We start from the raw sequence: 14,653 nt of genomic DNA on the forward strand, positions 1-14,653 counted from the left end.
GATAAGACAAATGTCATTTAATTTTCTCTCATTTTGTTTTTGTAATACGGAGCCCTGTAGGTGACATGGATGTGTGTTTTTTTAACTTGCGCGACCAAACACCAAACATTTGTGTAAGTGGAAAACCAAAGCAGTGGCAGTCGGTTAAATGCAGGCCTATTATCGTGGATCGAGACCATCTCATAATTGTTTTCTTTAATTTAGGTATGCATCATAAAGAATTACTGAGAAGCCAGAAGTCGAGACCACCTTCACTGAACCTCTCTATCCTGGGTTTTCTGTTGATTTAGGCTCAACACTGAAAATATGCGACATCTAAGATCCACTTTAGCATTTATGCTGCTTCATCTTTCTGTGTCATGTAATTTTACCAAGAAATATGACCTGATGTCCCTCAGAAGTTTTTCTATTCGTTGTCTTTCCAGTCAGGGATCAATTTGAAAGCAGTTAAATGCATTTTAATACGTTTATACGACTTTCAACCTGAAACACAGCAGGAAAACATTTGAGCTTCTCACCCTGAGCCTGACGTCAGAGGAAAATGGCTGCCGTGTGAATATGGTCTTTTGCAACAAACTTTATGTTGTTTCATTTTAAGACTTATTCTTTATGCTGCAGTATAATAATCTTTCTTCAAGCCTAAAATCTATCACACAGTTTCATGTTTTTGTTGCGTCGCTTGTTGTATGTTTGAGAACGACACTGGAATTAATTCTTTACTGTGTTTAATCCTCATTAACTGAAACTCCTGCTGCACTTTTTCTGAAGTTTCAATCATCACAAAATCAATCAGGCAGACTGACTTTGCTTTAGTTTAATATGTGCCAATAAAAGTCTATGCATTTCAAATGATGTGTCTATTGTTTATTTGATTTAATGTGCTATTATTTACAATTTTAGAATATTTCAGTCTTATAAATATACTCACAAAAATAACGGTCCAAAGTTTTGGAGTAGTACAGTAAAGGAGATGTTTTTCAATCACATTCCTGTGTCACTATCATTTGTTATTAGTGGAAACTTGCAACACAGTATTTAAATGTATTTTATCACCGATACACCTACCAGCAGCTCTAAACTCTCACCAGTTAAGATGTCACATCCACCGTATTTGTTTTACGCCCTAGACTGATGTATGTCTCACCTTCTTGGTACATCTCAGAAGAGGGGAGAGTTGGAGTTCCAGTATTTGGGGGTAATTTACACAAATTAAGTCCTAAAACAGGCTTTGATGCCTTGTATCGACTGTTGTGTGCGTCCATTGAACTGTTAATAGCTCCAGTCTGTTATCTGTTATTAATACAGTTTTTAGTTGTACCGATTTCTGTCCTTTCTTATTTGTAAGCTTGTTTTATTGTCACATCTTGTTTGTGACTTTGGTAACTGGTGTCAGCAGGCATTCCCGTCCACCCTGTCAAGCCGCTTTCCATCAGTAAAGTTTCCTAACTGGAACGCCTGGACTATCTGTGATTAATATGAGGAGCCACTTGTCAGCCGTTCCTTTTCTTTCAGGCGGTTATGTGCCAAACTGAAGCGACTTCCTAGAAATCGAGACATCGCTGTGAGGTTGCCAGGCAACCGGTGGAGACATGAGAGTGGCATCGATCTTTTCATCCAACAAACATCAAATAAATGTCGACCCAAAACGCCCAAACTATTCTTCTAAAATGGAGCTGTGTGTACCTCCTTCAGCTGCATGAATTCTTATCATGAAGAAAAACATGCTTTCCTTATCACATATCGTTTTTTAATTTGATTACAGTGCTATTATTTACATTTGTCTGTTAAAGATCTGATTGCAAATTTTAAAGGTACAAACTGGACTTTTCAAATCTAAATTGAATAAATCATGCTCACAAAAGTAAAATAACTGCTGATATTACATTATGAAACTTAAACATTATGTACATTCCATGTACAACATTTCATTTATACAGTTCAGCCCAGAAATTCTCAACTACAATGTTTTTGACACAGAAACATGCAGCGCCAGCGCCACACACAGGAGATGATCATGAGGACGGTCATAAAATAGATTCGATGGAGGCGTTTGTGTAGGAGCGATCCACGGTGTCGTAGAAGCGCAGACAGGCCTTGTAATGCAGCAGCTTCTCAGTCAGAGGGCTGATGGTCAGTGCTTTACCCCGAACACTCAGGTCTATGAACCTGTACAACACAAGAAATCACACTTTGAGTCATGATGTTTGTGACGAGGCAGAGAGGATACATTTGTCACAAATCAGTTTCTTAAATCCAGCTGTGGGTTGGACACATGCTCGCTTAAATTTGCTGTGCTTTTCCACAAGATGTCTTCACCAGCTGTAGAAAAGAGGCTACAACGGGCTGTAAAGGGCCTGAAAATGGTCCTGTGTTGCAATCCATACATGATAGTGATCATTATGCATAATTAATGATCTAACTGTAATGCAATCGCCTATAGTCGAGGTAGTTAGAGATAATACTGTACCTGTAAGATACTCTCCAACACACAAGGGTATTTACAGCCATCAGTGAGGCCAGGAGGAAGAAGAATCTCTCCAGATTCCCATCATGCAGTGTGTTTGGGTAGAAGTTACCTGTGACCAAATATCACTGTGGTCAAATCAGACATCTTAGACCAAATATTGTTGGGTTTACAATCACACTCCAGTATTTGAATTTATTTTACCTCCAGAGAGGAAGTAAACCAGCTGGATGATGAAGGCTCCCAGGAAGCAGCCCCCTCCGTAGGACAGTGTGAGGAAGTGCAGGGAGATCCCCCTGATGTGGCTCGGGGTCAGCTGGAAGGATATGAGGGAACCTGCAGGAGACAAGAAATGTTTCATCATCTTTCCTGCTGATAATTTGTTAAATACATGGCAGCATGTGACTCAGAGTGAATGACAACAAATGCCAAGTTTGACTAACTGTCCCTTTAAGTCCGTCACTCACATGCAGGGGTGACGAGAGCCTCTGCCAGACCGAGCAGGATGTACTGAGGAGCCAGCTGGAAACACGGCATGGACGACACCTGCAGAACCTTTCCAGACAGAGTCTGCTCCACCAGAGGGTAAGCCTTCCTCTGCAGCTCAGACAAACCTGCCACCAGCACCGACAGAGTGGCACAGGCGTGGCCCAGAGCTGTAAGGGGAGGATGTACAGGGAGGGGTGATGAGAGAGGGGGCTGCAGAACAATCACAGGAGGAAAGAGAGGCAGAAGAGCGAGAGAGACAGAGATGTTTAGGTGAAGACGTGAACATTACGTGTGCATTAGGGGCGTGTGCACATAGAAATACTCACTGATGACTTTTGCAGGTGCCAGAGGCGTTTTCTCCATGGAGAGGTAGCAGGTCGTCACACACTCGATCACCGGGGCCAAGAGGAGCAGAGGCAGGATGCTGATCACATTCATGGTGCCGATGGGCAACAGGAGGTTGCTCAGGTGAAGGTTTGAGTTCATCGTCTGTATGTAGTAACCCGAGGGAATCTGTAGGAAACATGTTATTAACGTGGGAATGATCCTTTGTCATGCTTTTATAATCAACACCCATTATATTCCCAGTGACCTGCCTGTGTGATGCAGGCTCGGTACAGCAGCTGAAGGCCGTAAAGAGGGAAGAGCTTCGCCAGGACTTTCACGTTCTCCACGTGCGTTTCACTGTAACGACCACCGTTGTGCTCTTTGGCCCGGTCAAGCCAAGATGCCACATCTCCACTCAGGTGCCGATAGTGGAGGCAGCACATCCTGAGAGAGTTCAAGAAAACTCCCAGTGTGGTCAGTAATGATCCGCCTATGACAGGAGATAAGAAAGTCTTTATGTGGTGACATTCTTTACAAGTTATAATTGCAAGTGCTTTTTTTTATGTATTACCTTTCTTGGGTTTATAGGTGAGTTTGTTCCGCATCATGTGTATGGCTATCAGAGCCAGCAGCACAGAGGTGAAGGGGATCAGGAAGCCCAGATTTTTGCCCACAGACTGCTGGATGTAAGCGATACCCAGAAACACCACAGTGGAGTTCAAGTTGACCAACCAGTAGAACCTGAACATAAAGAAAACAAACACAAGTCCCTCATTTCATGAGCACACTGAATACACCTTGTGTCCACCACTGGAATGACATTTACAGGCATTCACGGTCACCAGAGGATGAATCCTACTGACTTTCATGATTGCCTGACTTGTCTTTCGGCACCATTATTCGAGGATGTTTGAGGAGTAGGGGCAGAAAAATGGGCACCAACTGTATGTGGTGGGGCACCAGCACGCAGGAAGTCATGATACATATATAGTGAACTGAAAGGGCACGCTACAGGGCCCTTCACCATGTTTTTTCCGCTGGTAGGGCACCCTAGAGGGGTATTTATCTATCATAGGGCCGTCCAAGAGGGCACTGTCACATCATCTTTTCGAACATGGGGAAAAAAGGCCAAAAATTGCCAATTAGCAAAATGTTACCATTCCAACAAATTACATTAAGAGGGTGCGCTAAAGCACTAGCATTTAGCTCAAAGTGCCGAGAGCTGTCTGCTGGCATGACTGTAGACTCTTAGTCCGGCAGCTGTGAGGCTAAATTAACCAGAAAATAGTATTATAATAGTATTACTTTAGTAGTAATTTTTTATTTTTTTAAACTGAATTATTGGTGTAGTTATACCTAATTTTCGCAAGGTCCAGGCTTCATGTGCCTTCTGGTTCGTCCCAGATTTCCATCAAAGTTGGAATAAATAATTATGTTCACCTAAGTTTAAGTTTGCTGATGATGCCTCTGATCATGTTACTCTATTAATGGACTGTTCGGAGACTGATTATAGGCTCACCAGTTGAAGAAGGACAGGAGCTGGTGCTGGTTGTAGCTCTGCAGACTGTAAGCTCCCATGGGGCAGAGGATGGCCCGGATACCGCCGATACCAAGAGCAGCAGCCAGGAGGCCGGTGTAGAACAAGATCTGCTGCTCGCGAGGCTCCAGCTGGTGCATCATGTGATGATTGTCGATGTAGAAATCTTCAAACGTGAACGCCACCACGGGCAGCATGGCGGTGCCTAGACAGTGTGATGACAGGAGAAAGTCAGGGCATGTGGTTGCAGCTAGTTTTCAAACAGGAGTGTGACTTCAGGGAAGCAGAGTCATGACTAAGCACTTACAGAGATTTATAACGCTGTTGAAATGAGCTCACACTAAAGGTAAAGATTCATATATAGTGTGTCAGATGATTGTGCATCCACCTTGGATACTTCACACATTCAGATAGATATCTAAAGTGGTGTTAAAGTACAATTACAACAATTAGGACTACTTTTCCTTTTGCTGACATCAGACAACATGTTTGTTTCTTACCAAAGAAATGAAGGAAAGCACACAAGTAGAGCACCTTGGTCCTCCCCAGGCAGGTTTCTGCAAACCACCCGACCAGAACAGGGGTCAGGGTGCTGGCCCCGACAAAGCACAGGTTGACCGTCGCAGCCAGGTAGTTCTCATAGCCCAGTTTCATGGTGCAGAAGAGAATCATGTTGCATACAATCCCAAAGAAAGTGAATCTTTCAAACAGCTCAACAAGCAGCACACAGATGATAACTTGGAGCTTCTTGCGGGACTTCTTCGGGGGTCCCTGGTCAGGACGAGGGGTCTGGGAGAGTCGACGCGCTCTGCTTCTGCCCTCCGGCAGTCTCTGAGGGTCCCCCGTCACCATCCCACTTGGCCCAGCGAGCCGGCGAGTCTGTACTGGACCACACGGAGCCCTGAATGCCCTTTGAGGATAGGACCGGAGCTGGAGTCCCTCACTTTGGTGTGACTGTGACGCTGGACCTGAGACACGTAGGCTCAGACACACCTACCTGCATTCTGCACGTGCTGGTGGCTGATGATCCTCATGTGTCACGATGTTACTCAGAACTGAGGACGCCTCACAGGGATCTGACACATTATGAATAATGAATGCAGCAGGAGTGATGGATGGGAGCGATGTAGAGAGCAGCCCAGAGATATTTCTAATTACAGACAAGATGCAGACATGTGGTCGTTGTTTGTTTCATTAATGACTGATGCAGAGCAGAGGAGGGAAGTAACCCAGTACATTTACTCAAGTACTGTACTTAAGTACAATTTTGAGGTTCTTGTACTTCAGTATTTCCATTTTATGCTCATTTTTTAGGCAAATATTGTACTTTTTACTACACTACATTTAGGCTATTTGATAGCTTTAATTACTACGTACTTTGTAGATTAACACGGATTATCAATACAAAAAAAAACCATATACAAATAAATGATGATGTATTATTAAACATTAAGGTACTTCTACTTGTAACTGAGTATTTCTACACTGTGGTATTACAACTTTTACTTCTGAGTACTTCTTCTATCACTGATACAGAAGTGCAGTGATCTAGTTCTGCACTCTTGACACTTGATTTTAAAAAATCCTGTTGATGTGAAACTCAGTAAGTGTTTGTCATGAAGTAAACGTTAATCAACAAGTCAAGAGGACACACTGTTGACTCAGCAGTGTGGGTTTTAGCATTAAAACACACGAAACAAGACAAAAAGTAATAAGCGCCGCATGTGATAACAAACACTCACAAAATGCCACATGTCTCTGTGAGAGCAGCTCTTCAGTGTGACGCCTGCTGGTAATTAGACTGATAACGTTAAGTGGGAGTGAGGTGAAGCGCGTTGGCAGGTTACATTCAACTGGGTCAGAGCTGCTGGACAGACAACGGGCCAGTTAAGTACTGTCAGAAACATTTGGTTAGCGGTCGACCACCAAAATAAGATGAAAAAGAATAATTTTAAAGAATCTGCATAGGTATCGCAACACATGTAACCCCAGATAAGTAGCTGGATCATCCTTAAACTTTCTTACTGTGTACTGTGAACCCACAAACTGACCAGTTTCTTCTTCTTACTCATAAATTACTATTTACTTAATCATAGTTGCTCAGGTGGCTGTAGCTCAGGAGGTAGAGCAGGTCTTCCAGCAACTGGAAGGTCACTGGTTTGAATCCCCAGCACAGCTCCCCCCATGCCGAAGCACCCCTGAGCAAGATACCGAACCCGAAATTGCTCCTGATGAGCAGTTGGCAACTTGCATTGCATTGGTGTATGAATGTGACAACAGTTGTAAAGGACACAGTCAGACCGGAAAAGGAAATGCAAGTCCATTTACCAAGCTACTAATTTATTCCTTAAAATAATAAAGCCAGAATCCAAAATCCTTTAAAAAAGGACATTTTATCACTGTTATAATTAGCTTAAAAGCAAATTCGGCATCCATAGTGAGACCGCATCAATGCTCCTTGAATCATACAGTCTAGGAACTCTATAAAAAACCCTCAGTTTGTATAGTTGGATTGAATTGTATCAAGATTATTTTCTGTCGAGCCTTAATATCCCTCTCAGATGTTTTAATTGTGTATATTTGAGTTGAAAGTCATTGAAAAAGAGAGTTTTATTCTAATTATCTTCAAAACTGTGTTTGCATCTAAAGTACCAAGTAGCAACATGTTAAATATAAAAAACATTACACATGATTAAGAAAAGACAGAATAAAGACAGTGGGATAAAAACTGACTCATTTAAAGAGACGAACGTCGAAGCGTCACGCATCACCATAGTTACAGCGTCAGGTTGAGCGTGGGGCGTGGTGCATCATGGGAAAAAAAAAGTCAACGCTCAGCTGCAGCGTTGGGAAGAGACTCGAGCACCACAGCGAGACTTTTCGTCAAACAAACGGCCGAAGGTAACAAAATAAATGTTCACAGTTCCTCCAGAGTTAGCCAGAGACACACCGCGCATATAGAGTTAGCTCATACTTAGCATTAAACCTTCGTTGCGTATTAGATAAGTTAGCTAACTACGGCTAGCTGCTAGTTACCATTGTTTGCTAACGTTAGCTCCACTTTGCTAACCGTGTAAACAAGCTGTTTGCATGAGCATTTAAACGTCAGCTGGTTGTTTATTGTGCCTCGCTGAGAAGTTGACGTGACGGTAGTTAACGGACAAAACTCCTGGAAAACATTCTCGTGTGTCGACGTTGTGTTTGTTGAAGCAGACGTCGGCTGGTCATGTCTGGAGGGAGGTTGCCCAACTGTCCCGCATCCGCGTCCAAAGAATTCAGCTCGACTCCCGTTAAAACAAGCCAGCGGCGAGACTTCCGGCCATCCAAGGGCTTGGACGACGGAGTCCTATCGGATGACGAAGACACCTTTTCTCTGCTTTCTCCCATATATCATGACAGTTTTGACAGCGATGATGACGAGCTGGAGCTCAGTCCAGATAGACTTCAGCAGACTTCACCCAGGCAGAGCGGCAACTCCAGTCTCAGCGTTTCACCAGTCAGGTACTGCTGAAGATACATTCAGAACCGAGGCCATGATTGAGTGCATGATTCAGACTGACAACATATAAATATAGAGTAAAACATGTATAATTATAGATCTGTTTTTGTTTTAGATGTGAGCTACCAAGAACACCTTCATCGCAGATGTTGAATGCAGCTGTGGAGCCTGCAGGCTCACCTGCTCTCAGTGCATGGCAAATGTGGCTGGTGAGCAAAGCCAAAGAAGACCGGCTCAGATTGGAAAAGAGAGCAGAGGAGGCAAGACCCAGATAAATCATGTTTATTTCACTATATAACTACTGTTGTGTGTTATAGTATCCTTTGGGCTCTGTGCAGACATCTCACTTCACCGATGTTGCAGCCGGACAGATACTGAAATTTTGGGGCCAATGCCTCTAAAAGTCTGATACGCACATATTGGTCGATATTCATATTGATACTAATATATGTGGCTACCTTGGACACATGGAGACAGGACATTTTACAGTTTAACTATTAACCTTGTTGTCCAAAATGACATTAGTGCACTGGAACAATGATAATTGGGAATTTAATATTTTTTAATCAGCCCAAGCATGTTTTTTTTGTTTGCGTTATGTTCTGTAAAAAACAAAAAGTTTTCATATTTATGCATATTGGACAATATATACCCTAATACTGATATATAGTATCTGCCAAAATCAGCTGATAAAGGTCAGGCTAAACACAGTAATGCTTATTTTCCTTTGCTTTTAGTATAAAGTTCATCATATTTACTCCCAAACATACTTTCTTATTACATCCTGTTTGAATCTCTCTTTTTTTTTCTTGAATTAGGAGCGGATACTGAAAGAAAAAAGAGAACAACAAGAAAGGCAGCAGGAAGCAAAAAAGATGATCATGGAAGAGAAGATCCAAGTATGGCTGAATATGAAAAGAGAACAGGTAGGTGCCATAGTAGATTGACTGTATTGTCAAAATTGTGTTTAATTACACAGTAATATCACACTATCCCAGCACTGACATGTCTGCTATTTGTTTTCTTCTTGCAATCCCAGGAGAAGCACGAGCAGCTTGTAAAACAGAGCAAAGAGGAAGAGGAGATACAGAGACAGCAGGAGAAACAGAGGGAGACTGAACAGAAAGCCCAGGAAAAGTACAAAAACTGGTTGCAGAAGAAGAACCAAGAAAAGATGGATGTGGAAAAGAGGGAGAAAGTAATGTGTTATTCTGTTTTTAATGAAAATATTTTTCAATGAACTGTTATTATTGACAAGCAGAAAGGGCCAGAGTTTAATAGGTCTTTTTTTGTCTCGACAGGAGGAAGCTGCCCTGAAGGAGGAGCAGGAGAAAGAGCGCCGCAAGAGGGCACAGGAGAAGTTCAAGGAATGGCTGTCAAAATCCAATGAGAAGAGCAGAGCCAGTCCAAAATCACCTTGTTACCAAACAGGTAAGGACACCTGGAAATTATTAACTATGTTTCAAACTGACAATTCACTCATGCAATATGAAAATCCATTATGTATAATAACGTAAATTCAACCATTGTCTGTTTTTACTTTTATTTATTAAATTCTATTTACATATTTAGCTTTTTTAAAAATAATATTTCTGATTATTGTTCTTTCCCCTTTGCTGCTGCAAATGTATTAATAAAGAATTATCTTATCTCACTGCTTTTGGATGAACTGGCACCACATAATTGATAAGATTTATTCATGTTTTTACCTTTCAGACTCTATTAAATGTGATTGTTGCTTATTAGTTTCATGCGCCTTGCTCATATTTGTGATGTATTAATACTGTATTGGTATGATATCTTCCAGGTCCCTATGACAAATCCTACCCATCACCCAGCTTCTACAATCCGATCCCATGGAAACCGATTCACGTCCCTCCTCCAGATACATCCTCGAATAAGACGTCTGGCAAGAAACCTCAGAGACAAGGAAAATGCCAACAACGCCCCGGCACTGCTTCTAGACTGAGAAACTCTGCAAGTGCAGGACAGTCGCTGCAGAGGAGATGACACAGCAGACTGACACCTGTGACTATGATACAATAGCTTAGCTACAGCTCAACTATGATTTCACCACGACTCATCCACACGACCGCAGCTCCTGAACTGAGACTCTGCTGAATCACAGAAGTATTTCTGTTCTGTAATGTGAATGTGGTAATTGAGACAAGCTACCGTGTCTATATGTTGGATTGTTATATTTTGTTGTACACTAGAGGGATTTTGTAATGATGCACTAGCTCAAATTAGTTTGGGATTCAGATCTTTTATATGATTTTTCAAAGATGTTTACCATAATACTATTGAGCATAAATGTTGGCTGACATTTAATAGGCTTAAATCTATTTCGTGTCATTATATGTACGGATAAAAGAGGCATAATCAACCATATTTTTCCACTCTTGTGCTTTTATTATTTGCACCACCACTAAGTGGTCAACAAAACCATATTTCATTGTGCTTAATGAGGCATCAGCCACAACACGGAAAGAGGCTGGTTGGTGGTCAGAGCCAAAGATAGACCCGGCTCGGTCAAGTGCCCCTCACACTCACACATTGTTCCGTGTCCAGCTGTGCCTTGTTCTTCTGTGGGCTGAGATGACGACAGAAACGAGTGAGGGGGTGGAGAGAGAGAGAGAGAGAGAGAGAGAGAGGCTGATTCAGATTCAGAGCAGTATGTTCATTCTGTTTTAACATCTCACTGTGAACCAATGTATGCTGCCTGAGGTAAAATGATTTCATTTATTTTATGTTTGATTAACCCGTCTTTAACTACCTCCTTTCGATTTCTCTGTTGTGTTTTCTTCTTCTTGCTTGTTCTGCGCTCGACCTCCTTCTGTTGTTGTCTGCTGTGGAATGTGTTACTTGACAGGAGTCAGTGAGGGGGCTGATAATGTAGGGCATTTTTAAATTTTACAAAAAAACATTCAGGGGGTCCAAAGGACAGCTGTTAAGACAAAAGACGCCAAGTGTTTACGTTCTGTCAGGAGGAGTTAAATCGCAGGAGATGTTTAAGCTATTTTTTGCTTCGGGGTATTTACACACTGAGCCTTGTTAGGAAAAAGGTTGTGTTCAAAGTCAGCCTCCAGCACTTTGCCTCTGTGTGTACCTACTACTTGGTGAAATGGTGAGTCTCAACCAGAGAAACCGACGATAGATGGCTCCTTATGTATAAACTGATCAACCCTTTTATATCCACATATTTATTCCTGGGTCAGTACTTCATTGAGTTTTATTCGTCTCCTCTAGGTATTGTGTCCTGTTACAGAGCCTGAACTGAAAATCCATATCCCAAGATGCAGTGGTGCAGGTGGGCAGGCAGCTGGAGAACACACCTACCGAGACAGGTAAGAGGGCGTGTCTATAATATGTCAGAATGAAAGTGAGGGGGGAGAGAGAGAGAGAGAGGTAGAGGGCAGACAGAGCGACAGTCCAAAGGGCAGTTACAGACCACACTTGTGTTTTCAAGAATGTGGTCGATGTAGAAACAAGAACAGGATGAAGAAACAGGACTTCTGGATGCTCATTCTACTCGTATGGGGGAAATAAGGAATTTGAATAATCTACAATGGGATAATTAAGTTGATTTGAGAGTCGTTTCTGTGCATGAGGTTAAAATGACAGAAGAAACTGGATTTAAAAGTGTAATTTTATCTCTGACTGGAACAACAACCTGATTTGACCTTTTTTTTTCTGACGAGGATGTGACTGCTGTTTTATTGTAAATACACTCAGTTATTATTGACACAACGTGGAAGAAACCAGTTCTGTTACATAGAGGCTCAGAGGTCTCGGATCAGGTGCTCAGCCTCAGCGTGTTTGTTTTTGTGTATATATTCCTCCCGTCACCATGCAGTCTGCAGGACCCGAGATCGAGGACTCCTTCGACTTTCTTTTTAAAATCATCCTGGTCGGGGACTCGGATGTGGGGAAGACCTGCGTGGTCCAGAGATTCAAGTCTGGCATTTTCATTGAGAAGCAGCAAAACACCATCGGGGTGGACTTTACTGTTCGTACCCTGGACATCGACGGCAGGAAAGTGAAGGTACGTGACTCAGGTCAGGTTTTATCAGACATAATGCCACACATGTTCAGCATCCTTTAATTTTATCATGGGTGTATTTTGGCCTGCATACTTACTGTTGTCTTAAAGTAAATAATCCTTTGCTTGTTTCAGTTAATAATTTTTTTCTTTTAAGAAAAGGAGGAGTGGCATGTGATATCATCTGTGTGTGTGTTAGCTTTCTGGGTGTGTTAATTTGTGAACTCTGGATGTCTACACACAAGCATTGCTCCAAAATGACTGATCACCTTCAGACTTCACAGCATGTGTGACCAGCTTAAACAGGGTGATTTAGATAAGAGATACTTGACCCACATTTTTGTAATGTTTAAAGACATAATAGGTAACAATTCTGCATTGAAAGGTCTAAAAAAAGACTAGACCTTAAAGTGTCTACTGTTGAGTTGTGTACTTGCATTATCTGAAACAATCTTCAAACTCAGAGGAATCCATAAGCATGCGTTTCATTTAGTCGCCTGTTGTTATAACTTCTGTGAGAAGGTCAGAGCTTGAGCGTCACCAGTGTTGGTAGTTTAAAAGTTAAGCCAGCAGCTCCCATGATCCCACTCACAATCTTTTGTTTTGTGTCAATTGAGGGACCCCTAGCGGCAGATATTACACACTGTGTTTCAGTCACACCAGGAGGATTTGTGTTGTTTTGTTCTTGCAGATGCAGGTGTGGGACACGGCAGGACAGGAGCGCTTCCGCACCATAACTCAGAGCTACTACCGCAGTGCCCACGGGGCCATGGTGGCCTATGACATCTCACGCCGCACCACATTTGAATCCGTTCCCCACTGGATCAGGGAGGTGGAGCAGTTTGGAGCCGCCAGCGTGGTACTGATCCTCATCGGTGAGCAGAATGAAGACAAGTTGCTTTTATGTTAAGCAAGTAAAGGACCAATACAACCTTAAATTAGATGGTTTTTAACACTGAAATATATAAAAATGGAAATTGATACATTTTTCATTCACATGGTGAAAACGCTGGGTCTATTTCATGTGTGCATTTACCTAATGCTCCTTAGAGTGACAGAAGCTTGACTTCTAAACCACTTTAACTTTTAACTATTTAAACTTTTCAGCTCGCTTGCTTACTAGTTTTTACCGTACTTAGTCTCCGCAGCAGATGGTGTTTAGATATCACAACAGTCAGCCTGTCATAGCTGCTAGTTTATTGGTTATTGTGACAGTAAATTTACTGAGGATCAGCCTCACACACAATATGTTTATCTTTATGTGAATACATGTCTACTGACTGAATCTGCACCTTTTTTGACCATCTATCAACTGTATCTATCAAAGTATTTGATCAAAAACTAGACCAATTACTCTGGTTGCAGCTTTTCCAGAGTGAACATTTGCTGCTTTTGTTTTATATCATCGTAAACTGAATAAAAATTTAGCTGAAACAATCGACTAAAAAAGCAACCGACAGAAAATTATACGACTGTTATGGTAATCAATTAATTGTGACTTTTCAAACAAAAATGCTGAACGTTATCTTTTATCTATATTTGATAGAGATGATAGCTACACGGACATCTTCTCCACTCCTGTTTTGAACACTTCCTGTTCTGCTCACCACTGCAGGTAACAAGTCAGACCTCCACACTCAGAGGCAGGTGTTGTTCGAGGATGCGTGCACTCTGGCAGAAAACAACAGCGTGCTGGCCGCTCTGGAAACATCAGCGAAGGAGGCCCAGAACGTGGACGCCGCCTTCACCCTCATGGCCCGGGAGCTGCTGGCACGCAACGGCATGACCATCACAGACGAGGCCTCTCAAGACTCGCCTCAATTCATGCTGAATAACAGCTCTCATCCGGTCTTTGGAAACACGTCCTCGGATAAGAAGTGTGGGTGCTGAGCAGACGGAGGCACGGACGTGTTGTTTAAGTCTTGTTTGGAAAATGGTGGCAGCCTGAAGTGAGTGGGGGGGTTTACAAGGGTTTGTTTTAGGGGAAACTAAACATGTTGCATTGTGTGTGTGGATGTAAATTTTGTATATGTTTTGACTTTTATTTATACAGTTATAATAGTATCAGTCACACAGGTTTTAAATGGCGGCTGCTTATCAAATGTATTTTGTAAGATTCTTTTGAGGATAACTGCTGCTGGATGTGATCATGACTCCACGGCACAGACCACACCTCTGCTGGAGGACTTTGTACTAAGACTGTAGGACAATACACAATGTTTTCACTAGACAAACAACGTTTATGTGTCTTTCATCCTTTTTTAATAGTTCTTTCGTTCAGTATGGCTTTTTCCA

At 42.2% G+C, this 14,653-nt stretch overlaps 3 protein-coding genes across 5 annotated transcripts; 2 read left to right on the plus strand and 1 right to left on the minus strand.

Moving 5' to 3' along the window:
- Positions 1 to 1,818: 1,818 nt before the first annotated feature.
- On the minus strand, positions 1,819 to 5,014 carry slc15a5 (solute carrier family 15 member 5; the record flags this gene model as incomplete). The annotated part of the gene is made up of 8 exons (XM_084364776.1): positions 1,819 to 2,166; positions 2,468 to 2,576; positions 2,669 to 2,800; positions 2,932 to 3,120; positions 3,280 to 3,466; positions 3,550 to 3,770; positions 3,852 to 4,021; positions 4,800 to 5,014. The coding sequence occupies 8 exons, from the start codon at positions 5,012 to 5,014 to the stop codon at positions 2,025 to 2,027; spliced, it is 1,365 nt and encodes a 454-aa protein (XP_084220902.1). The 3' UTR covers positions 1,819 to 2,024.
- Positions 5,015 to 7,619: 2,605 nt separating this feature from the next.
- Positions 7,620 to 10,707, plus strand: ccdc34 (coiled-coil domain containing 34). The gene is made up of 7 exons (XM_084364778.1): positions 7,620 to 7,718; positions 8,031 to 8,318; positions 8,432 to 8,576; positions 9,135 to 9,242; positions 9,356 to 9,514; positions 9,618 to 9,747; positions 10,124 to 10,707. The coding sequence occupies exons 1-7, from the start codon at positions 7,630 to 7,632 to the stop codon at positions 10,324 to 10,326; spliced, it is 1,122 nt and encodes a 373-aa protein (XP_084220904.1). The 5' UTR covers positions 7,620 to 7,629; the 3' UTR covers positions 10,327 to 10,707.
- A 97-nt stretch (positions 10,708 to 10,804) lies between these two features.
- Positions 10,805 to 14,611, plus strand: rab19 (RAB19, member RAS oncogene family). 3 transcript variants are annotated; one of them, XM_084364780.1, is made up of 5 exons: positions 10,805 to 11,043; positions 11,566 to 11,663; positions 12,173 to 12,361; positions 13,050 to 13,233; positions 13,974 to 14,611. In XM_084364780.1, the coding sequence occupies exons 2-5, from the start codon at positions 11,613 to 11,615 to the stop codon at positions 14,246 to 14,248; spliced, it is 699 nt and encodes a 232-aa protein (XP_084220906.1). In that variant the 5' UTR covers positions 10,805 to 11,043; positions 11,566 to 11,612; the 3' UTR covers positions 14,249 to 14,611. The 3 variants fall into 3 exon arrangements, with proteins under 3 accessions (XP_084220906.1, XP_084220907.1, XP_084220908.1); XM_084364781.1 differs by having other exon boundaries at positions 10,805 to 10,990; XM_084364782.1 differs by lacking the exon at positions 10,805 to 11,043 and adding an exon at positions 11,076 to 11,443.
- Positions 14,612 to 14,653: the final 42 nt, after the last annotated feature.

Source organism: Pagrus pagrus (assembly GCF_965226575.1).
Source record: "Pagrus pagrus genome assembly, chromosome: 10".
NCBI classification, from domain to species: Eukaryota; Metazoa; Chordata; class Actinopteri; order Spariformes; family Sparidae; genus Pagrus; species Pagrus pagrus.

What these genes read in the sequence shown, in the direction of transcription:
- ccdc34 (XM_084364778.1), top strand. Translation starts at nt 7,630, where the DNA reads ATGGGAAAAAAAAAGTCAACGCTCAGCTGCAGCGTTGGGAAGAGACTC. An exon ending in CTCAGCGTTTCACCAGTCAG is followed by an intron (nt 8,319 to 8,431) that starts GTACTGCTGAAG and finishes TTTTTGTTTTAG; the next exon opens with ATGTGAGCTACCAAGAACAC. An exon ending in ATGTGGAAAAGAGGGAGAAA is followed by an intron (nt 9,515 to 9,617) that starts GTAATGTGTTAT and finishes TTGTCTCGACAG; the next exon opens with GAGGAAGCTGCCCTGAAGGA.
- rab19 (XM_084364780.1), top strand. Translation starts at nt 11,613, where the DNA reads ATGCAGTGGTGCAGGTGGGCAGGCAGCTGGAGAACACACCTACCGAGA. An exon ending in TCGACGGCAGGAAAGTGAAG is followed by an intron (nt 12,362 to 13,049) that starts GTACGTGACTCA and finishes TTGTTCTTGCAG; the next exon opens with ATGCAGGTGTGGGACACGGC. An exon ending in CGTGGTACTGATCCTCATCG is followed by an intron (nt 13,234 to 13,973) that starts GTGAGCAGAATG and finishes TCACCACTGCAG; the next exon opens with GTAACAAGTCAGACCTCCAC.